Source organism: Lithobates pipiens, unplaced genomic scaffold (assembly GCF_037356315.1).
Source record: "Lithobates pipiens isolate NorthernLeopardFrog02 unplaced genomic scaffold, aLitPip1_a1.2 Scaffold_16, whole genome shotgun sequence".
In the NCBI taxonomy this organism is placed as follows: Eukaryota; Metazoa; Chordata; class Amphibia; order Anura; family Ranidae; genus Lithobates; species Lithobates pipiens.
This window is the reverse complement of record NW_027507748.1, coordinates 329,623,881-329,648,043: the sequence shown is the minus strand read 5'-3', so window position 1 is coordinate 329,648,043 and position 24,163 is coordinate 329,623,881. Positions and strand designations below refer to the sequence as shown.

General features: G+C 41.4%; 1 protein-coding gene across 4 annotated transcripts in view; it reads left to right on the top strand.

Annotated features, from left to right (window-relative positions):
• Positions 1–24,163, top strand: part of PTPRU (protein tyrosine phosphatase receptor type U) — a 236,481-nt gene that overhangs the window by 132,243 nt on the left and 80,075 nt on the right. For all 4 annotated transcript variants that reach the window (XM_077481757.1, XM_077481759.1, XM_077481758.1 and 1 more), the window contains exons 4-10: positions 4,092–4,173; positions 4,633–4,748; positions 7,367–7,541; positions 11,468–11,761; positions 12,119–12,412; positions 12,521–12,630; positions 16,566–16,767. In XM_077481757.1, the coding sequence (XP_077337883.1) occupies positions 4,092–4,173; positions 4,633–4,748; positions 7,367–7,541; positions 11,468–11,761; positions 12,119–12,412; positions 12,521–12,630; positions 16,566–16,767 (1,273 nt within the window). The remainder of the gene's footprint in view (positions 1–4,091; positions 4,174–4,632; positions 4,749–7,366; positions 7,542–11,467; positions 11,762–12,118; positions 12,413–12,520; positions 12,631–16,565; positions 16,768–24,163) is intronic.

Below are 24,163 nucleotides of genomic sequence, written 5' to 3'. Positions count from 1 at the left end.
GATTTACTTTAGCTGTTTACCTCATTCCTCCCTAGTTTTCTGTGACTAAATGACAAACAGGTAGAGATCAGTCAAAATCACAACATTTCAAATCAAAACAACATTTTGAATGATTTTGGCCCTAAGTTTCTGCTTGTTTACTAGAGGTGAATATACCTGTATATGAAACCTTCATCTGATTTAACTCAAGTAGTTGTGTAGGTAATTAAATCAGTATTAATCCCAAAACAAAAAAATTCATATATTAAAGCTTGTGGAAAAGATTGATGCCGCGCTATTCTTACTCTATTGTAAGAGGGAGACTGTTACACCTTCTGCTCTAATTAATACTATATAAATGACTTACAAATAGTATGAAGGGTCAATGCAATATTTGGGTATGTGATAAATTCCAGATGTTCTATATGGCTTGTAATTGAATGTGATGTGGGTATTTTATAGAAAAGAGTATTATAGAATAGAGTGCCAAAAAAAATGTACTGTAAAGATCTATAAACCCACTTGCAGAGGTGAAAATACCCAATAATGTTGAGTGTATATAAACCTTGCGAGAATGTATTAATGTAGGATATTATCGCATTGAAATCCCATATGATAATTTAAAAAAATCAACAAATAAATATAAATAAACGCACCACAGAGGCAGCTTATGCATGAATATAACACTTCAGGTGTTGGACTGTGTGTGTTTAAAAAACTACAGTATCCCATGAGGGAAAGTGCCAAGTGCTCATAAGATAAGTGCGAACTACTTCATTGCACTAAACAGAATAAGAAACTATCTACTTATATCATATATGGCCTGGTGTTGGCCAATATTGTAAACAATAGTGACATATAACAGTGTTAAATATCATAGAATAAATGAAAAAAAGATAAATATAAAGTGCACAGTGACAGACTACAAACACCCTACAGAGGTGCTAGTACACAAACGTGTTGAATGATCATACTATTTGTAAGTCCTTTATATAGTATTAATTAGAGTAGAAGGTGTAACAGCCTCCCTCTAAAGGCCCATACACACGATCAGACTTTTTGACAACAAACATGCAAATTAGCTGTTTTGGAGCAACATCCGACTGTGTGTACGCTCCATCAGACAAACTTTTTTGGTTTTCATCTGACTTTTGTTGGCTGTGCGAACGGACAAACTTTCTGGCAACAAAAGTCCGATGGAGAAAAGTCTGATCGTGTGTACACAAAACCATAGGACTTTTGTACAAAGTGCAAACAGGCATGCTCAGAACCAATGCAAAAGATCAGACAACAATACAGAAGTTGACCAAAGGTGGCAGTAAAGAGCATAAAAACCACGTGTTTTGGTGAAAGTTGGCTGAAAAAGTCCTGCTGTGTGTATGCAATACAAGTTCTGGGCCGACGCCCTTTGTACAAAAATCCAAGGGAAAGTTTGTACAAAGTCCTATCATGTGTATGAGGCTTTACAATAGAGTAAAGGCCCATACACATGATCAGACTTTTTGACAACAAACATGCAAATTAGCTATTTTGGAGCAACATCTGGCCGTGTGTACGCTCCATCGGACAAACTTTTTTGGTTTTCATCAGACTTTTGTTGGCTGTGTGAACGGACAAACTTTCTGGCAACAAAAGTCCGATGGAGCAAAGTCTGATCGTGTGTACAGAAAACCATAGGACTTTTGTACAAAGTACAAACACACATGCTCAGAACCAATGCAAAAGATCAGACAACAATACAGAAGTTGACCAAAGGTGGTGGTAAAGAACAGAAAAACCACATGATTTGGTGAAAGTTGGCTGAAAAAGTCCTGCTGTGTGTATGCAATACAAGTTCAGGGCTGACGCCCTTTGTACAAAAATCCAAGGGAAAGTTTGTACAAAGTCCTATCGTGTGTATGAGGCTTAAGAATAGCGCGACATCAATCTTTTCCACATATTTTTTTATTGGACACGGTCTGGTCCATATGGGTGTATGCAGCTATTCATATAGGTAGCCTTTACTAGGAGCAGCGCAGGAATAATCACTTATTAATATATTAAAGCTTACCACTCCTTAGATGTGGCTGCAATAGTTTTCTTTTGTTAGGCTTTTCCCTCCCTCTGTTTTCATCTAGTGATCTGGCTAGTAACACACCTCCTTTATTAGCATGCCCCCACTCTGGATAGAGGAGCAACAGAGACACCATTGTACAGCAACATTGTCAGTCTGAAGGGAGTGTTAAGCCTCATACACACGATCTGATTTTGTACAAACTTTCCCTTGGATTTTTGTACAAAGGGCGTCGGCCCTGAACTTGTATTGCATACACACGGCAGGACTTTTTCAGCCAACTTTCACCAAATCATGTGGTTTTTTCTGCTCTTTACCGCCACCTTTGGTCAACTTCTGTATTGTTGTCTGATCTTTTGCCTTGGTTCTGAACATGTGTGTTTGTACTTTGTACAAAACTCCTATGGTTTTCTGTACAAACGATCAGACTTTGCTCCATCGGACTTTTGTTGCCAGAAAGTTTGTCCGTTCGCGCAGCCAACAAAAGTCCGATGAAAACCGAAAAAGTTTGTCCGATGGAGCGTACACACGGTCGGATGTTGCTCCAAAACAGCTATTTTGCATGTTTGTTGTCAAAAAGTCTGATCGTGTGTATGGGCTTTTAGATACACTAGCAGATTTAAACCAACAAATTGAAGCCAAACTCCACCTATCCTTTATAACCTGTTTAAGTAAACATTTCTGTTTTTTTCCTTTTGGAATAAAGTTTTACATAAATAAAATATTTTTCTTTTGGGTTTAATACCGATTTAATCTAAAAAAAAAAAAAAACATACAGCATATGAATAACTAAATACAAACTTTTAATAAAACCATGTTTGTATTGAAGAAAAAGTTAGTTTCAGGCTTGAAATGTACAAGCCACATATTCGCTGTTCAGCCTACCCCCCCCCCCCCCCCCCAAGCCTCATACACACGATAGGACTTTGTACAAACTTTCCCTTGGATTTTTGTACAAAGGGCGTCGGCCGAGAACTTGTATTGCATACACACGGCAGGACTTTTTCAGCCAACTTTCACCAAATCATGTGGTTTTTCTTTTACCGCCACCTTTGGTCAACTTCTGTATTGTTGTCTGATCTTTTGCATTGGTTCTGAGCATGCGTGTTTGTACTTCGTACAAAACTCCTATGGTTTTCTGTACACACGATCAGACTTTGCTCCATCGGACTTTTGTTGCCAGAAAGTTTGTCCGTTCGCACAGCCAACAAAAGTCCGATGAAAACCGAAAAAGTTTGTCCGATGGAGCGTACACACGGTCGGATGTTGCTCCAAAACAGCTCATTTGCATGTTTGTTGTCAAAAAGTCAGATCTTGTGTATGGGCCTTTATACATACTTGAGCCCGATCTCAATCCTGCGATGTGCACAAGAGCAGTGGCCCTCTCTCCCTCCTCACTGGCTTGGACACAGCAGAGGGAGCAGGAGTGGGGCTGAGCTGCGCTGCTCTGTGTGGCTATGGACACACAGAGCCGGCTCATGAGCGCGCAACCACCAGTGCCCCCAGAGCAAACACTGCCGGTGGGGGGATTTCAGGTGGAGCCAGGAGTGCCAATGGGTGATTTCAAAACCATTGCACAGAGCAGGTAAGTATGGTATGTTTGCTGATGCTTTTTTTTTTTATGTGAACGTTTACAACCACTTTATCAAAATAAATTAAAAACTTAGCTTTTCTACCACTAACTAATATTGAGCTCTTTTCTATTGTAGAGAACTGGTCCCCTAAAGAGAGTCAATCTTCCCCTGGTGCTCCCACTAGTTCCTCCTGCTTACCTCACTGTAAATTTAGGGGGGTTAATAACATCAAGGTCAGTAGGTGGAACCAGCGAGAGGTCTGGGGGACCATGGAGATTGACACTCCATGATTTGTCGATAAATAATCAGTCTCTAATTTACAGGAACGTGCTTTTGCTGAAACGTCTTTATTACGTGACAGGGTCTCTTCAGTGTAAAAGTTTGGATTCAGTCTTAATTGTATGGTTATAGCACAACTCCTAGTAATTCTATACACTGTTTTTGTCCTACTGTAGTCCTGTAATTTTTTTTTTCTTTTATCTTAGGTATTGTTTGAAGCAGAGGTGTCTGGAACTCCCCAAGGATTCATTGCATTGGATGATATTCTACTGCTAAGTTACCCCTGTGGTGAGTATCTATTACCCGACAAGCATTCCAACCTTTTCAGTGAAGCAGTACCAATGGAAAAGATAAGAAGCAAAGTGCAATAACCCTTGGAAGCCAATCAGTTTTCAGCTTTCTGTAGCACACTGGTAGAGAAAGCAAATGTATTGTGAAATTGATCCCTTTCGGTGAAAAATATAAAAAAATATAAAAAAAACAAGCTTTAAAATGCTGGACTCCTGTATTGCAGAATAAAAGCTAAAATGTCAGAATAGAAAAATGTATTTTACCATTTTATCTGTATACAGTGTCTTTGTTTTTTTTGTTTTTTTTTTGCTTTCAGTTATCCGTAGTCAGGTTTGATTGCTTGCTATGGGTTATGGCACTTTGCACATGGACACTGCCCTTTGTATTGCTTATTGAATAAGCAGCTGTTGTAGCAATTTCCATGCTTTTGATCATCTCCCCTGCCTTTGTTTGCAGCCCAGGCCCCACACTTCTCTCGTCTGGGTGAGGTGGAAGTGAACGCTGGGCAGAATGCCACATTCCAGTGTCCTGCTGCTGGCAGGGCGAATGAAGGAGAGACCTTCTTATTGCAGGTATTTTCTATCTCGTTAAGTCTGGGATGAATATAGTATGGTAAGGACAGGTATCTGACTAGGGATGTGTGGAACCAGCAATAGAATGCTATGCTGAGATTGGCATATGCTTAGAGGATGGGCAGACTTATAGTATCCGTGACACAATTTCTCAGCATGACTACTTCATTGTGCTTATTCACTTGCAAGTTCGACTTTTCTGTGTGATGCAGATGAACACAAAGTACTGGAGATAAAGGCGGTATAAGGTTTCTATGACAACTTGAACAAATGATAGTGCGTACTGATAGTGTAACTTGGTGTAATTAGTGACTAGATTTCTCCCGGGAGATGAGTTGACTCTGTACAGAAGCGTTCAGCACTTATTCCATTCATAAACCAAATATTCCTATTCATTCAAAAGTAATGTAATTATAACATTGTTGCAATGTGTACGCAGTGAATTGTTTGTGGCAGACATTAGTCTGATTCAGTCACAAATATGAGGCTCTTTAAAGAAAACGACACTTCTATTGAAATTGATGAAATAAATAATTGCTACACAAGCCTTTGTGTAAATGAATGCTATTAAAAATGACTTTCCTGTTTCAATCTGCAGACGGCTATAAATTCTTTAAACTGGCAAGAAATTGAAATAGATCTATGTGTTTCAGCTTCTAGGTGGAAGTTCCCAAATTGGCATCGTCTAATGGGCTAAAGACTTCTCGAAGTCTGCGCATAGTTTAAGGTCTGATTAGAGACATTCCCAGTAATGTCCTATGGTAAAAAAACCTGCTGAAGTGCAGGCAACTTGTGGTCCTCCTTGTGCCCCCTAGATCATACGTTAGGTTTACTTTAAAGTGGTTGTATACTCGATTTTTTAACTTTTACCTACAGGAAAGCCTATAATAAGGCTTACCTGTAGGTAAAGCATGCGCCGCTGACTGCAGCGGCGCATGCACACAAGGGGATTCTCGGCCTGAAAATCCGGCAGTGACGATATCGCGGCTCCGGCCACTCACAGCGCCGGAGCCGCGATACCCGGAAGAAACGCAGAGGGAGCATGTCAGCTCCCTCGGCGTGGATCGGGCCAGATGTCAGGGCCTCGTTCTAAGGTAAGTATTTCATAATGAGCTAGTATGCGGTGCATACTAGCTCATTATGCCTTTTGCTTTGCAGGTTTAAAAAAAAAAAAATGTGCGGGTTTACTACCGCTTTAATAGTTTAAAACCAAACTCTAGACTGATAAAAAAATACTTATTTTAGATACAGGGAAACGGAGAAGCAGCACAAATAGACACTCAGTTTTGCTGCAGTGCTCATGTGCTAACAAGAGACATACTAATAGGAGGAGGGATCACAGTGACATTGTGCTCATCAGTTTGCCGCTTCTCCTTTCTCTGTCCAGTCACAGGCTGGGGAGCAATAAGACTTGTAAATGTTACTTAAAGCAGAACTTCAGTCATTTTTTCATCGTTCCATCTATTAAATCTTCTGCCCTTCTTGTTTTAACTTTGGATAGTAAAATATTTTTTTCTGCCAGTAAATACTTTATACAGCCCACTTCCTGTTTCTTGTCTGGTAAAAAGCCTACGTTTATTACATCACGCACAACTCTCTCTCACACTCTCGTTAGCGTTTGCCAGGAAGGGAGGGGGGATGAGCCATAGGAGGGCCAATGAGAAATGCAGAGCTGGAGGTGTGCCTCTGTGTGTCTGTGTAAATCCAGGAAGTGAACAGTCAGCAGCTTCAGCCGCCCACAGTTAAAATGATTGCAGGCTCAGTGGAGGGAGATTTCTGCAGCATATTTGGCAAGTACAGAATCACAGTATATATAACATTTTACATTTCTTCAGTTTCTTCCTGGTTCCCATGCCTATGCAAATAATGGCATACATTCCTAGGAGTCTTCAAGAGGGAAGGAGGGGTTTTCTTAACAAAGAACACCCTCCTGCCTTCATGCCTGGGCGAAGGGCACGAGGATGCCTGGGATAAGGGCTGGATTCTGAGAAGTAAATGCTACATTACTCATCATCTGCCCACAAGATGTTCAGGGGGTGTTTTTCAAAGTGATATTTCTCAGCTTAATAAAGCATGGAGATATGAATAAAAGTTTGCTTTAAATATGATAAATTAATTAAATAGCATTTTTTGGCATGTAGTGCTCAGATTCGGTATAGTTCCGCTTTAACTGCTTACAGAGAAAAGTTTGCCAGGCTATGATGTGTGGCACAGCTGTGTAAATCTCAGAACAGGATATATAGCAATACAAATTATTTAGCAGGTTAAATGACTGCCATATATTTATTTCATCAGTGTTTTTAGTTGTTCTCCTGAAGTGTAGCTTTAATCTTTAACGAAGCACTCACAAAAAATATATCTAAAGGAGGATGGGGTTAGGGGGATGGTTGCTGTGTTTCTTATTCCAATACTGAGGCTACTTATTTGATTATAGTTGTCAGAATTTATCACTTAGCACTCCTATATAAGAACACTGGACTGACGTGTCTAAAAAATAAGATGGCAGGAATCTGCAGTAAACTTTTGAATGAGTACAGAATTTACCTGTGGAAATGAGTTTTTTTGTTTTTTTCAGTAAACTTGTTTTTAAGAGGTTGCATTTATTGTTTGATTTATAGAGGCAAAATGGAGGAATTATCTCAGCAGGGATAATCCAACATACCAGCCACTGGCGACTGCTGGCCTCCTTCCAGCTCTTTGAAGCTGGGCGCGAGGATCAGGACCTGTACCGCTGTGTGAGCCGATCCATTTATGGGGCTGGAGTGTCTAACTTTGCTGAACTCGTAGTGAAAGGTGAGAGACTTCTGGATCAGGTTTGCATGTATGTTGCTATGTATCTAACATACAGTGACTTTAAATGTAGTGCATACAGCAGTGGGCTTCATGATTCCAACTGCCTCTGCATGGGAACTGAGCAATTACATGTCAGTAGATGCCTTTGAAAAGAATGTATATGCTTGCCTTGTTTTCTTTTTTTTTTCTTCCTTTCCGTTTTTGTAGAGAATGGTGTTTTTCGAGGTTCCTTATTTTTGAAAATGCATATATTAAATTGTAATTTAAGCCAAATGTTATTTAATATTCCGTTTTGGATAGAGTAGTGAGAACCACTCTTCAATTTTTCTTGCTCTCTGTTTGTTGGGTAAATTCATTCTCTCTAGAAGTCCTGGTGACCATTGTCACTGACAAAAACCAAAACTTTAACCAGCAGTTACAGCTGTCTAAGAGAGGATTTTTTTTTTAAAATTTCTATCACACTTACTGTTGTATCTACAAAAAAGGAAATTATGGGAAATTTCCCCAATAGGACACAAATGGCTTTTTCTACTCTATCCAAAAAGATTTGGCCGACATACACTTTAGGATTTGTTTCCATTGTCTGTAGCAACCAGCTACAGTTGCTTTTTCAGTGAAGTAATTTCTTTCAGTGTCAAAGAGATGTCAGCCAAAAGTCTCATACGTACAATAAAAAATATTTTTACAGTGTAGTAAGTATTTAATTTATAAGATAACAGCAAAGTATACATTCGCTTTAAAGAAAAAAAAAAAAAGAAAAAAATATATATATCTATATATATATATATACCGTATATACTCGAGTATAGGCCGACCCGAGTATAAGCCGAGGCCCCCAATTTACCCCCAAAAAACTGGGAAACCTATTGACTCGTGTATAAGCCGAGGGTGAGATATGCCTGTCCATCCCTGTGTGTGTGTCCATCCATCCATCCATCCCTGTGTGTGTGTGTGTCCATCCATCCCTGTGTGTGTGTGTGTGTCCATCCATCCATCCATCCATCCATGTGTGTGTGTCCATCCATCCCTGTGTGTGTGTGTGTCCATCCATCCATCCATCCCTGTGTGTGTGTCCATCCATCCATCCATCCCTGTGTGTGTGTGTGTCCATCCGTGTGTGTGTGTGTGTGTGTGTGTGTGTGTGTGTGTGGCCTTGTGTGTCCAGCCTACCTGTGTCCCGAGCCTCCGTCCGGTCCCGAGCCTCCGTCCGGTCCCGTCCCGTCCCAAGCCTCCGTCCGGTCCCGTCCCGTCCCGAGCCTCCGTCCGGTCCCGTCCCGAGCCTCCGTCCGGTCCCGTCCCGAGCCTCCGTCCGGTCCCGTCCCGTCCCGAGACTCCGTCCGGTCCCGTCCCGTCCCGAGCCGAGCCTCCGTCCGGTCCCGTCCCAGGATCACCGCTCTTCGTCGGCGCCCATTCCCCTGTTCAAATGCCGCGCCTCCCTGTCTGTGATAGGCGGAACACAATTTCCCAGCAGCCTGTGTTCCGCCTATCACGGACATCGTCTCATCCTCGTCCGTAGTACGAGGATGAGACGATGTCCGTGATAGGCGGAACACAGGCTGCTGGGAAATTCAGTGTTCCGCCTATCACAGGCGAAGGCGGAGCCGGAGGCGCGGCTTTTGAATTATAGAATGGCCGCTGTCTGTCTGCTCGACACGCTGATCGAGCAGGCAGACAGCGATGACTCGAGTATAAGCCGAGGGGGGCACTTTCAGCCTCAAAAAAGAGGCTGAAAATCTCGGCTTATACTCGAGTATATACGGTATATAGATATAGATATAGATGCAGATATAGATATATAGATAGATGCATTATGTATACTGATATTTTTCATATGGTTTATTTGTAATTATGTGCTGAAGTATATACAATTTTCATTGATTTAGGATCAAAATAGTACCAGCAGTCTCCACTGAATGTACTAGTTGTCTTGTGCACTGCAGTTGGATGATTCCAACTGCCTTGTTGTATATAATTAATTGCATACAGACCTTCCTATAAGGCAGACTTTCTCAACCTTCTAATTCTAGAGGAACCCCAAAAATTATTTTCATGTCTCAAGGAACCCTTACTAAAACCAAATCATCAATAGAAACAATGCTCCTTATATTGGTGGTCAATAGGATGAATGTCCCCCCTTAAAGACAGCTAAAAAGATATTTATTGTCATGCTGCTGGCTTTGCTAAGTGGTGCTGAACCGTGAACTCTGTTGGCACCATCAAATAGGGGGTTCATCAGCCAACGCTCAAGGAACCCCTAGCAACCTCTGGAGGAACCCTGGTTGAGAAACAACACAGAAACACAGAAAAAGGTTAGGAATGATAACAATTAAAGGGAACATGTACTCTGGACATTTAGAGCAAAGTAACATTTATTAGATAGCCAACTCTCTCTAATGTGGATACTTAACATTAGTTTGCTCCCCCAGCCACCTAGCCCTGTAAGACATTATATCATTTAATGCATGGGCTACAATGTGATTCTGACTCCTTTGCACAATACAGAGCTGCCTGCATGGCTTTTTGCCATTCCCAGGTGCTGATGTGAGTATAGGTTAGTGCTGTGCAAGTTCCTATCCAGACTGACTGGGAACTTGCACGGGAATTCTAGAAGTAGCTCTGACAGGCAATGGGCCATCGGAGGTTGAATGATAATTTCCTGCAGCAGAGAAAAAGCCTATCCGGCAAATCTGCTTTTTTTCCCCAGGAATAGGCAAATAGAGCTTTTTAGAAAAGGAATGCACTGTAAATATGTTGCATACAAAACACATTCTAATGCCTAGTACACACAGTGAGAAAATCGGACAAAAAACACCACTCGGAGCAATCGTTTGATAATCTCTTTGTTAGTACACATATTTTTGAGAGCAGATTAGGACAGTTCATGTAAAAATATCTGAAGGGAGAAGCACAAACATTTTTTTCCTCATGAGATAACAGAACAAACTATTTTCTTTTCATTAGTATAGTATTTGTATGAAAAAAATCAAGTGACCAATAACACCTATGCTTGGAAACGAAAGAATACATTACAATACAATACATGACATCACTTCTGTGGTTGTAGTCTATATCACAAGAAATTCTGTGACTTTAGTAACCTATCCATTTTCTATATGAGACTAGCATGCAAAACAAAAAAAAAAAAAAAAAAAAAAAAGAACGATCACTTGTCTTATATTCTTATCGTACAAAGGCTTAAAGATAAGCTTGAACTCATGGTGCATTTGAAGTGAGACAGTTTCAAAGATTTGTCTCAAGATATGAAACAATTAAAAGCCCAATTCCAACCAAAATCTTTTTTTTTTTTGGCAGGGTTAAAATCTCTCCTAGTGGAGTCACAGACAACAATACAACATTGGAAGAGTTTCTGATTTTTTTCACAATCTACTTAAAACTGTCACATACAACTGATTGATTCAGTAGGGACTGGCTGGATTTCGATCAGTGTGTGGCTGTCCCTGTTTGACAGAGACGTCAGTCATTGGATCGATTTCTATCGAAGGGACATGCTGGAAAACTTTTCTCGATCAGCGGCGGCACCTGAAGCGGTATATCCTAAAAGGAGCAGGTGCAGTTGTTGTCCAATAACAATGGGGATTACTCCAGCTACACAAATGAGGTTTGTGTGGATGGAGGAATCTGCTGTTTTGTTTTGGTTCAGCCCACTGGCAGAGCAAAAAAATAAAATGAATGGTGTACAGGCAGGATTAGATTCCAAAAGGCTTTTTTGGTACATGAGCTGTATAGCATTGTCTTCACATTGTAGACACAAAAAAATCCAAACCTAAGAAAAAAGCATGTTTTATATCTATAATTGTCCAAAGATCCACACACACAATAATGCATGCTATTGCCTCTTTTTGAATATTTTCTTATTAAGGAAGTACTTTCCACTTGCTGATATATTGCTGCTGTATATTACACAGATCCTCCGACCCCTATTGCACCGCCACAACTTTTAAGAGCTGGTCCCACCTATCTAGTTGTACAGCTTAACACTCGTTCCATCACGGGTGATGGGCCCATTGTGCGCCGGGAGATTGAGTACCGAGTGAGTGGAGGGAGCTGGCGGGAAAGGCATGCTGTCACTGCGCACACATACAAGCTGTGGCACTTGGACCCTGACTCACAATATCACATTTATGTGCTACTTACTCGACCTGGAGAGGGAGGCACTGGGAGACCTGGGCCAGCTCTCATCAGCCGGACAAAATGTGCAGGTAGGAATCTAAAACTATCATAATTTATTGATATGTTAGAATATGAATATTACTGAGCTCATTATTCTGGAAAACAATGAAAATGCTGTGAGTTTTTTTTATTTTTTTAAGGAATCACAAAGCATTCACAACACAGGGATAAGTGCCATGTGCAGAACTGCAGGGAGTTAAAAAAAAAAGAACAGCAGTGCTTTGTTATGTTGTAAAGACGCTCATGTCATAGCTGTTGGGTATTGTATCCCTGGGAAGCTGAATGGCACTTCTGAACAGCTGTAAATCACCGTTTATTTAACCAGTTAAGACATGAGTTCACGGCTTTGCCTTCTCCTGACTGCATCTCTTGTTATATCTTTTCAGAGCCAATGCGAGCACCTAAAGGCCTTTCATGCACAGCTGAGCAGCCACGCCAGCTGACTCTGCATTGGGAAGCAGTTGGTTTCAACATCACCCGGTGTCACACCTACTCTGTAACACTTTGCTACCACTATGAATCGAGCACACTGCAAGACTGTGTAACAGTTGAGGGGGGATCTAGTCATTATATACTCCGAGGCCTACCACCATATAGTGCCATCCACTGCCGCCTTGTGGTTTCCAACCCTGAGGGCCGAAAGGAGGGCAAAGAGGTTACCTGCTATACACAGGAAGATGGTGTGTGAAATACCCCAGTTTAATATTATAATTTTACAATGCATACTAACTATTTACATTTGTGTGAGTAGAAGCATACAGAAATGTAGAAATCTTTTTGTTTTTCAGTTCCAGGCGCCATTGCCTCAGAGTCTCTTGGCGTCGCCCCTATAGATGATGCCATTCTGCTGTCTTGGGATGAGCCTGCTGAACCTAATGGGATCCTTACACAATATGAGGTGTATAGCTTTATAGTGAATATTTTTCTTGATCTTTGTTGTTTTAGTAAGTTAAGGTTTTAAAAAACATTGATATACGATGGTGGTTTTTTTTTAAGGCATGCACATATTTCTATTAGTAATTATTGCAGTATTAAGCAACTGCTTCTCTAAAGCAGCCCATACACGGAGCAAATTTATTTTCTTCAATCACGGGTTCACAGACAGTGTTGACAGGGGAATCCCTCCCATAGGGATGGGCATACGGTTTGGCCTGAGCATAAGTTCGGGCCGAACTTTGGTTGTTCGGATGTTCGGCGAACAACGAACATTATGCGGTGTTCGCAGCAAATTCGAAAGCCGCAAAACCCCATTAAAGTCTATGATACACTAACATGAAAAACCAAAGTGCTAATTTTAAAGGCTTATATGCAAGTTATTGTCATAAAAAGTGTTTGGTGACCTGTGTACTGCCCCATGGGGCATGTATCAATGTTTTTACAGGAGCAGTGATTTTAATAATGCTTAAAGTGAAACATAAAAATAAAATATTCCTTTAAATATCGTGCCTGGGAAGTGTCTATAGTATGCCTGTAAAGTGGTGCAGTTTTCCTGTGTTTAGAACAGTACCTCAGCAAAATGACATTTCTAAAGTTATTAGATTGTAAGCTCTAATGAGCAGGGCCCTCTGATTCCTCTTGTACCAAATTGTAATGTAACTGTAATGTCTGCCTTTATTTTGTTAAGCGCTGCGCAAACTTTTGGCAAACTAGATTCTTTAAGTCTGGTATGGATTTTAAGAGTAACCCTGCGCCAAAATAAAAAAAAATGGCGTAGGGCCTCCCAAAATCCATACCAGACCCTTATCTGAGCACGCAACCTAGCAGGCCACAGGAAAAAAGGGGGGGACAAGAGTGCGCCCCACCTCCTGAACCATACCAGGCCACATGCCCTCAACATGGGGAGGATGCAAGGGCCTCATCCCCACAACCCTTGCCTGGTGGTTGTGGGGGATAAAGGACTTGTCCCACCGTGTCTCCCATCTTTTTTTACTATTTTTGACACTTTGTTTGTGAAATAGTAGGTATATACATAAAAAAAACCTGCGGCCTGCTAGGTTGCGTGCTCAGATAAGGGTCTGGCATGGATTTTGGGGGGACCCCTACACGATTTAAAAAAAAATTGGCACAGGGTTCCCCTTAATACTCAGCACGCAACCTAGCAGGCCGCAGGTTTTTTAACTATATATCTACCATTTCACAAAAAAAGTGTCAAAAATAGTAAAAAAGACAGGAGACACTGTCCTTTATCCCCCACAACCACCAGGTAAGGGTTGTGGGGATGAGGCCCTTGCATCTTCCCCATGTTGAGGGCATGTGGCCTGGTTTGGTTCGGGGGGCACTCTCTTGTCCCCCCTCTTTTCCTGCGGCCTGCTAGGTTGCGTGCTTGGATAAGGGTCTGGTATGGATTTTGGGGGGACCCCCACGCAATTCTTTAAAATAAATTTGGTTTGGGGTTCCCCTTAATATTCATATGAGACCCAAAAGGCCTTGTAATGGACTGGGGGGACTCTTGCCGTTTTTTTCAATGAGTTTTATCTATATTGCCAAGACCCGACAATTCATTACAGCAGCGATCATTTTTAAATAACTTTTTTTCCTTTAGAAATGCCATTTTGCTGTGGTACTGTTCTAAACATGGGAAAACTGCACCACTTTACAGGCATACTATAGATACCCCCCCCGGCATGATATTTAAAGGAATATTTCATTTTTATTGTTTCACTTTAAGCATTATTAAAATCACTGCTCCTGAAAAAACTGCCCTTTTTTTAAAACTTTTTTTTGCATTGATGTATGTCCCCTGGGGCAGGACCCAGGTCCCCAAACACTTTTTATGGCAATAACTTGCATATAAGCCTTTAAAATTAGTACTTTTGATTTTTCATGTTTGTGTCCCATAGACTTTAAAGAGGAAGTAAACCCTTTCAGACCACTTTGACCTACAGGTAAGCCTAGATTAAGGCTTACCTGTAGGTCCAAGCAATATCTCCTAAACCTATATGGTTTAGGAGATATTTGCCCGAAAATGGGCAAGCGGCGCGCAGGCGCACTAAATGCGGCAAGTCCAAGAATGGATTTGCCTAATTTGTCGACTCCCGTGCGCATGCGCGGGAGTGACGTCATCGCGGCTTCGCCGAATGGCAGCGGCGGAGCTGCGAGACGCGACTCCCGTGCGCATGCGCGGGAGTGACGTCATCGCGGCTTCGCCGCTGTCATTCGTCGGAGCTGCGAGACGCCACCAGCAAGATGGATGCGGCGGACTACAGGGGACAGCGGCGACTTCGCTGGCTCCTGTGTCAGGTAAGTGACACATAATGAGCTACTATGCGATGCATAGTAGTCCATTATGCTTTACCTTTGCAGGGAAAAAAAGAGGAAGTAAACCCATCAGGGTTTACTTCCTCTTTAAGCCCTGGAGCATTTTGCTTCCCAAAGCACTTTTTGCGATTCGGCACTGTGACGCTTTAACTGACAATTTCGCGGTTGTGCGACATGGCTCCCAAACAAAATTGATGTCCTTTTTTCCCCACAAATAGTTTTCTTTTGGTGGTATTTGATCACCCATGCAGTTTTTATTTTTTGCTCTAAAAACAAAAAAAGTGAAAATTTTGAAAAAAACGCATTATGTTTTACATTTTGCTATAATAAATATCCCCAAAAATATATAAAAACAAAATTTTTTTTCCTCAGTTTAGGCCGATACATATTCTTCTACATATTTTTGGTAAAAAAATTGCAATAAGCGTTTATTGGTTGGTTTGCGCAAAAGTTATAGCGCTTACAAAAAAGGGATAGTTTTATGGCATTTTCATTAATAATTTAGTTTTTTTACTAGAATTGGTGGCGATTAGCGATTTTTATTGTGACTGCGACATTATGACAGACACATCGGACATTTTTGACACATTTTTGGGACCATTGTCATTTATACAGCAATCAGTGCTATACAAATGCACGGATTCCTGTGTAAATGACACTGGCAGTGAAGGGGTTAACCACTAGGTGGCAGTGTAGGGGTTAAGTGTAACTGTGGGGGGCGTGGCTGTGTGTAACACTTCACTGATCTCTGCACCCGATGACAGGGAGCAGAGATCAGTGACACTGTCAGTAGGCAGAACGGGGAGATGCGGTGCAGTCGATGGCACGGCGGCAAATTTAAAGGGACGTACAGGTACACCCATTTGCCTGTCTTGCCATTCTGCCAACGTACATCGGCATGCGCTGGTCGGGAAGTGGTTAATGGTGTTCATGTGCTTGTCCAAATTTTTTGCCAGTTTGCATGTTCTGGTGCAAACTGAACTGGGGGATGTTCGGCTCATCCTTACCCTCCCACTGAGCCATTGTATGCTAGCAATAACTGCATGTAAAATCCGCCATGGTTCGAATCTGAGACGGTTCCTGGTAAGATTACGTCTCTGCTTGTAAGATTTTTATCCACATACAACAAATCAAAATTAGTCATAGCTATTTCTGTAGACAGCGAGTAATATTTTTACACGCAAGGCCAGATTTCTGCATAGCCAACATATATAGTAGCCTAGGGTGGCAGGGCAGCCAGGGGTGACAGAGCTACCCACAGATCGTGTTCTTGACAGTAACACATTCCCATTCATGATGGCTAGATAGGTTGTCTCTGTTTCTATCCCTGCATAGTCTGTGTGTTTTAGTTGGAGGAATAATGCACTAGCATGTCTTCCACTTTGGGTCTGTACACCTGGAACCTAACAGCTAACAAAGTAGGGCGACAGTTTGTGAGGGAGAGTGTCTCTGTACATGGCTCTAGATTAGGTCCTGCATTTTTTTTACTTGAGTCGAGGTCCAGGTATATAGACACACATTTTTTGCTGAAATCAGACAACTATAGTCATCACAATTCTATTTCCCCTTCTACAGCTCAGCTATCAAATTATTGAATCCTCAGATCCTGCTGTAACTGTGCCAGGGCCGCGTTCCACCATCTGCAAACCTCCCAATGAAACATCCCATCTTCTCACAAACTTGCATCCAGGAACTACGTACCTACTAAGTGTACGAGCACGCAATAGCAAAGGCTATGGTCAAAGTGCTCTTACTGAGCTGACTACCAATATTTCAGGTACCTATTCTCCATCAGTCTGAGATGTTCTGATATATGTCTATCAGTTTTTTCAATATTCAACAGATCAAAGAAATGTAACGTATTGAATTCAGTTTTGTTTGCAATCTACGTACTGTTACAAAGTGATTTAGGGCCATAAAACAGGAGCTGCATACATGCATTAGATTACCTGACTTGTTTTTAATATAGGCACTATTGTACAAAATATTGCTAATACAATTATACCATCACACATTGAAATCACTCATTTCACAGCATCTCTACATCCGTGGATGGGACATTATTTATAGACTAAGTTTATACTTTAAGCTAGAAGTTAAATATCTCTATAGACAAAACTTTTTCAATTCTGGATAGAGTGGAGAGTGGTTGAAATCCTTTTTGTGTTTGTATTGCTGTCTGTGTCTCGTTAGAAGAGATTTCCTCTTACCCAGTACCTAAGATCCAACAGGAAGTGTGAGGAAATCTTTTCAAAGTACTGTATATGCTCGAGTATATTTACCCGAGTATATTTATTTATATACTGAAGCCCAATTTTTAGGTTGAAACCCCCCTCGGCTTATACTCGAGTCAGGGCCTCGAGTGGGGGTCTCGAGTGAGGATGCCGCCTCACTGTGCCCATCTGCAGCCGTACCTTTGATTACTAAAATAGCGGGTGTCTCCCGCTGTGTTATGCAGTCTGTTTGGCGGCCATCTATTGTAACAAAGCCCCGCCTCCTCCTCCTTCGTCTGTGATAGAGGAACACTGATATAATGCTGGGAAACTATATCAGTTTTCTGCCTATCACGGATGAGGAGAAGGAGGGGCTTTGTTACAATGGACGGCCGCCAAACAGACTCAGTTGCATCTTTTGAGCAATATTATCGTTAATGGGTTTTCTGCATACAAATAAAAAGGCTGTGTATATTGGTAATTTAAACAAACAAAAAAAAAGGCAGGAAAGAACCCTTAGACATTCTTTAAAGAGGATAAACTGGTTTGGGGACTAATTTTCTCCAGGTGACGGTATTTGCAGATTGTGATATGGATATTCTAATTCAGTGATATATATGGAAATATATCTTTATCTTTGAAACTTATTCAATGTGGACTAATTTTGGATGAGCATAAGTGTCCTTTTTCTTCTTTTTCTATATTGGTAATTTACTTTGGTAAAGGTGAATAAACAAAAGCACCATAGTCAACACACACATTTATTTATTTCCTATGTCACACTGTGTTGTCACATTAGCACATAGCAATTTAATTACTTTCATCTTTACTTTTTATTCATCTGCCAGTGAATATCATTATTTTTAGAATCCTTTAAACCTAGAAATGTGTTTACTCAATTATTTAAGACCATAAAATATAATTTAAAGCTATTTGCAAGTGTTGGATTCAGGAAGAAACCTGAATCCAACGTGGCTGCTCAGATTCCCTTATTGGATAAGATGTTCTTTGTTTTTGAAGCACACTGCAGTGTTCCTTGTTTTTGCAGATGGGCACAGTTAGGCTGCAGATGGGCACAGTTAGGCTGCAGATGGGCACAGTAAGGCTGCAAATGGGAACATTGAGGCTTCAGGTGGGCATTTTTACCCAGTAGCTGCTGCATTTTCCCACCCTAGGCTTATATTCGGGTCAATACGTTTTCCCAGTTTTTTGTGGTAAAATTATTTGCTTCGGCTTATATTCGGGTTGGCGTATACTCGAGTATATATGGTAAGTAGAATACACTCTTAGCCCTTGTACACATGGTCAGAGAATCCGTCGGAATGTGTCCTATCGGACTGTGTCGTCGGATAATCCGACTGTGTGTGGTATGCATCGGACTGATTCCGTCGGTATATCCGTCGGATCCAATTTTCCAACATGGAAATATTTCCCGACCAACTGGGCCGGTCGGACATACTCCGATCATGTGTAGCGAATTTTGATCGGACCAAGTGCCATGCATGCTCAGATCAAATTCCTACATCAAAGCTATTGGCTACTAGCCTGAATGTAGTCCCATCTACGTCATCACGTTCTGAAAGATCGGATTTTTCGACAACTTAGTCCGACCGTGTGTATGCAACAGTTTCGGGCAAGATCCGACGGAGAAAATCCGACTGAGAAAATCCGACGGATTTGGTTGTGGAAATCTCCGACCGTGTGTACAGGGGCTTAGGCAGGTGTCACCAGAGCAATTATGAAATTGAAAGGTTTCACTTCTCGTTCCCTAGGCAACCTTATCAATTTTTTTTATTTCCCAAACTTTCTATCCTGGTGACAATAGGATAAATAAATAAAGAGGGTAAATTTCCCCTTCTACAACCAAAAAATAAAACAAGATTTTTGCTATAGCTTTAGTTTAATACTAGTATATTTCTGTATACGCATTATTATCATGAAAAATGTATATTATTGGCTCTGTGTTGGCTAAAATTCCTCTGAGGTGAAAAAAAAAAAATCAAGAGGAATCTTTGTGTCTTGGCAAGTATGGCAGCTAACTGTTGGCATTCATAGGTATCAGCATCCATTTTTATTCTGATTACTATCTCTGGGTATACTTGGCTATCACACTACTATATATCGCTAAATGTACATTTTTACTTACACAGGAACGTAAATACTAAAAGGAACTAAAATACCATATCAGGGGTGTTTTATGAAATGACTGGGCATATGTGCAAGATCATAAGTTGGGCCCCATTGCTTAATAGAAAAAAAAAGTGGTATGATTAGTGCTCCACAGTGAAGAGTGCATGGTATGGGGCAGGGTTTTCATTGTGCCAGGGGAGTTGCTAGATTGTAAAAGTCCTGAGGCACCTTTGGACACACTAAATAGAAGAGTAATGCAGTGCCCGTAGAGCGCCACAGCAGATGGGTCTGGCCATATTGTGATAATAGTGGCAGGGCATAAATAAAACAAAAGCCTATTTGTACCTATACAATTTTCTTAGATTGCTTTGCCACAAGTAAGAGTTTCATGAACTTGTATAAACCTCACCACAATCATTTAAACAAACAAAATCTTCCATTACATATGATTTTGTGTACACTGAAAATTGACAGAGAGCTACCACCTTGTCTAAGCCTATCTTAAAGGAGAACTTCATTAAAATAGTCAGGCACTGCTTAATTACCAGCAACTGGTCAGAGGTATGTAATGTACTATATAGTGCAGGAGTAATGTGCAATATAGTGTATCTAGAGCAAGGAGTCTGTAATGTACAGTATAGTATACTAGCCTGTAATATACAATATAGTGTATATAGAGCAGGAGTCTGTAATATACAGTATAGTATAGGAGTCTGTAATGTACAATATAGTGTATATAGAGCAGGAGTCTGTAATATAAAGTATAGTACAGGAGTCTGTAATGTACAATATAGTGTATATAGTGCAGGGGCCTGTAATGTACAATATAGTGTATGTAGTGCAGGGGCCTGTAATGTACAATATAGTGTACTGTATATAGTACAGGAGTGTGTAATGTACAATATGGTGTATATAGTGCAGGTGCCTGTAATGTACAATATAGTGTATACAATGCTGGCGTATGTAATGTACAACATAGTGTACTGTACATAGTACAGGATTGTGTAATGTACAACATAGTGTATATAGTGCAGGGGCCTGTTATGTACAATATAGTGTATATGATGCTGGAGTATGTAATGTACAATATAGTGTACTGTATATAGTACAGGAGTGTGTAATGCACAATATAGTGCAGGAGTCCGTAATGATGTTTTGTGCATCCTCGTTCAGGCAGTCCCATTCATTTCAATTGAGATGCAGCAGCTTCATGGACACAGCTCCCAATTTTGACATCCATGTGGGTGCGAGTGCACAGCCCCATATGCAGACAGTGTGAGTTCAGGGACATGCACCCACATCCACTCAGATGTCAAATCAAGAGCAGCATCTGTGTCCGTACAGCTGCTGCTTCTTAATTGTCGTAATGTAACTGACTGCACAGGTGTTTTGTGCATCCCTGGTGGATAAACATGGCCTTACATGGGTTTACATTGTAGTGAACAAAACCTTACTATGTTTTTTTTCTTACAATGTTTATTTTTAATATTGTTTACTTTTTTGAAGGGGGGTGGGGGAGTTTTGGTGAAACAGGGGTGTCAGAGAAAGGAACTAAGGACCTAGACTCATTCCCTTTCTCTGCAGCCTCAGTTGCACTGCAGATAAATGAATAGACGTCTCTGTACAGAGACTTCTTGTTCATTTACAAACAGAAGCACAGTTTACTATGCTTCAGTAATGAATAAACACAGTTAGTAATCAGTACCAATCGTACGGGAGACGGAGGCCGGCCAGCAGTACTGCAGGGAGGAGGCGCCTATGGGTCAGGGAGGTAGGGCCCAGTACAGGGGGAGTTGGAGCAGCAGGACAATCGATTTTCCGAGTTAAATCCCTTTGTGGCTGTCAGGTGCAGGGGAGCCACAGAGGATCAGTGCTAAGGGGAGCACATGAGAGCGGAGGGAGGGCATTTTAGAGGACTCTTCTATGTGTGCATTGTATGTTAGAGCACAATGGGCACCACCCCCCTCAGGGCCTGTGTGCACCGCACACATTGCACACATGGATGATATTAAAAGCAAAATGTTTTTCCTTTTGATATGTTTAAATAAGTGTGTATAGTATGCTGGCAGCAAGGAATTCTAGTAACTGTAGAAGAGAAGAGGTATTTGAAGGCATGTCAGAGCCTGTAATAGCTTCTATAGGTGTTGGTTATTTTTAGCTTACTTCATGAAACATATACAATATGCAGTTTTACTACTCAGCCCAGACTTGGGGATGGACGGTACATAAACAGGAGTTGTAAATGACAGGATAAAAGCTTGGCATTTAATAAAACAAAATAAGCAATAGCTGTTGATTTGAAGCGAGCCCATTATCAGTAGAGCTGCCAGTATACATTCAGTTCCGTCTCCTAGAGACATCTTCTCATTGCAGGTGGCCTGGTCTGCAGCATTTTTGGTCATCGGCAGTTAAATAACACATAGCTTCCAATCAGGATATATTCTTCTGATTACTGTCAATAGAAAGGACACCAGAGGAGATTAGATGCATGTAGGTAAAGATAGCTCATGAAACAATAAGGAAAGCAAGCATGATTTGAACTATATTGTTAGTTTGCCAGGTAGGGAAATTAATTATAGGTTTAGCAACAGTTTTTTTTCCAATGGGCTATAAACGCCATTAATGCAAAATTTTAAATTTTATTTGTAATTGCTGTCCAATGGGCTGCATGCAGCAGTGGAAGCTGGATATGTACCGTATTATATTTTAATGCTGCTTTTTTAAGGTATGATTATTTTATTGTGTGTGTTGTTATATTGTTTATATGTGTGTGTAAGGCATTGCTCCCTCTGTGAGAGTGGTATCAAACGTTCATTGTATGCTTTTGTACAATGAAAGAAAAATGTATTTATTGATAATAGCAACATTCACAACCATACTTTCAGATGCTAGCTAGGACCTTGAAAAATCATTGCAGTGTCACGTGCATTGTGAAGATGTCGCTTCTTATACAGTACAGAGTAGTAGTAATGGAAATACCATCATAAGGACAGAGCTCGCACCTTAAAGTTTATGCAAGTTAAAAAAAAAAAAAATAATTCCCCATGACAAGGGGCATTGTAATATAAATTGTATACAACCATTGATATAGAATGCAATAGAATCAAATACATGAGTGTCACAGTCTACAACACATTTATTTGCATGGGGGCGCACATATTCATAGGTAACAGTTTAGGCAATTTTTTTCTCTTCTGGTGCAGGGATTGCAGATTTTTCTGTAACTTCCTTCTACTGTTTAAACACCTTTTATTTTTTACAATAATTTAGATAAAAAAATTACCAAGAGAAGCTTGCTTTAATGGGAACAATTGTTTAAAATTAGGGTATTTTAATTGTGAAAAGAATGAGGGAGACTGCGAGAAACTGCAAGACAAAGGCATAATGAGCTAGTATGCGTATGAATTACTAACCTTAGATCAAAGCCCCCACAGCGGTCCTCGTACACTGCTCCGGCCAGCGGCATTGCTCCCGGAGAGTTACTTCCGAGTATCATGGACTCTGGCGCTGTGAGTGACTGGAGCCGCGATGACGTCACTCCTGCGCATGCGTGCAGGAGCCGCTGGTAACGGCATACTAGCTGAAGCAATTTATATAAATGGTGCAGCGCAAAATACAAAAGTCCACACGTATTGGTCATATATGACAACAAAAGAGCATGTAGAGCGGGAACACCACATGGAAAGACCGCTAATTGTTTTTATGTGACACTCCTTCCACCAGTAGGAATAAACTCTTACCAGCTCTGATGGACCTCTGAATTTTCAGATGGTCAAATGCGCGTGTTCACACTCTCGGTGTGCCGGAGTCTTTATTTCCACATGCGAATAGAGCAGTAGTCCGAATCGTTTGATCAGATGCAGCCGACTCCAGAAAAAACCTCAATGGATTCACTCCAGATGTAAGTAGGTAGGTATATGTGAACAGAAAAGTCCAGGAACAACTGGTGGTGGCAATCCCTGGTGGTCCAGTGTGGGCTTTCTTGGTGGGGCTGCACTGATAATCAGCACAGACCCCCCTGCACTTCCAGACACTGTGAGAGCTGAAGCAATGGCAGGACATGCCGTTGCTTCAGTGCGCATGTGCCAATGGTGTTGGCACATGCTGATACAGGGGATATCTCCTAAACCATGCAGGTTTAGAAGATATCCTGGGTAGCTACAGGTAAGCCTTATTTTAGGCTTAGCTGTAGTCAAAAGTGGTTGTAAAGGGTTTACAACCACTTTAAAAAATAGTAATAGGCTTACCCAATTGGAAGTGAGCAAGGCATGGTAGGGTGTGGTAAGGTGGGGCAAACGATGGTCTAGGCAGAGAGGGGGAGTTGACTGAGGGTCAGTTGGAGCCGGGCAGATGAAGAGAAACTTTTGTAAGATCCTGCCAGTGACGGTTATAGGTCGGTGCTTTTAAAGGCCTTACTAAGGCCGACATTGAGAGCATGGTCTCTCAACTTCAAGCGGCAGCAATGGTAAATAGGCCTCAGTGGCTCGAGTCACAGGTGGCAGACATGCTGCAGGGATCATGGCAGTTTCCTGCTTCACCTGCCCCTCGTTCATCACAGGCTAGGAGGTCTCACCCTCCTGAGCACCTAAGTCCTGAAGTGACCTCGAGGGTTGGTAGCTGCACTAGGAGCCCCAAACTGGACCCTTCAGCCCCAAAGGCAAAGATACAGCCCCCTTCTCATGCTGGTGGGGCCGGAAGGAGTCCTCCACATAAGCAGAACCCGATCGAGAAATCCCCAGCATTCACCTTCTCCCACTCCCCTTCCACAAGTACCCAGGACTATGCGGCCAGCTCAGGGGGGGAAATGTCCGCGCATGTCGGCCTGTCCTC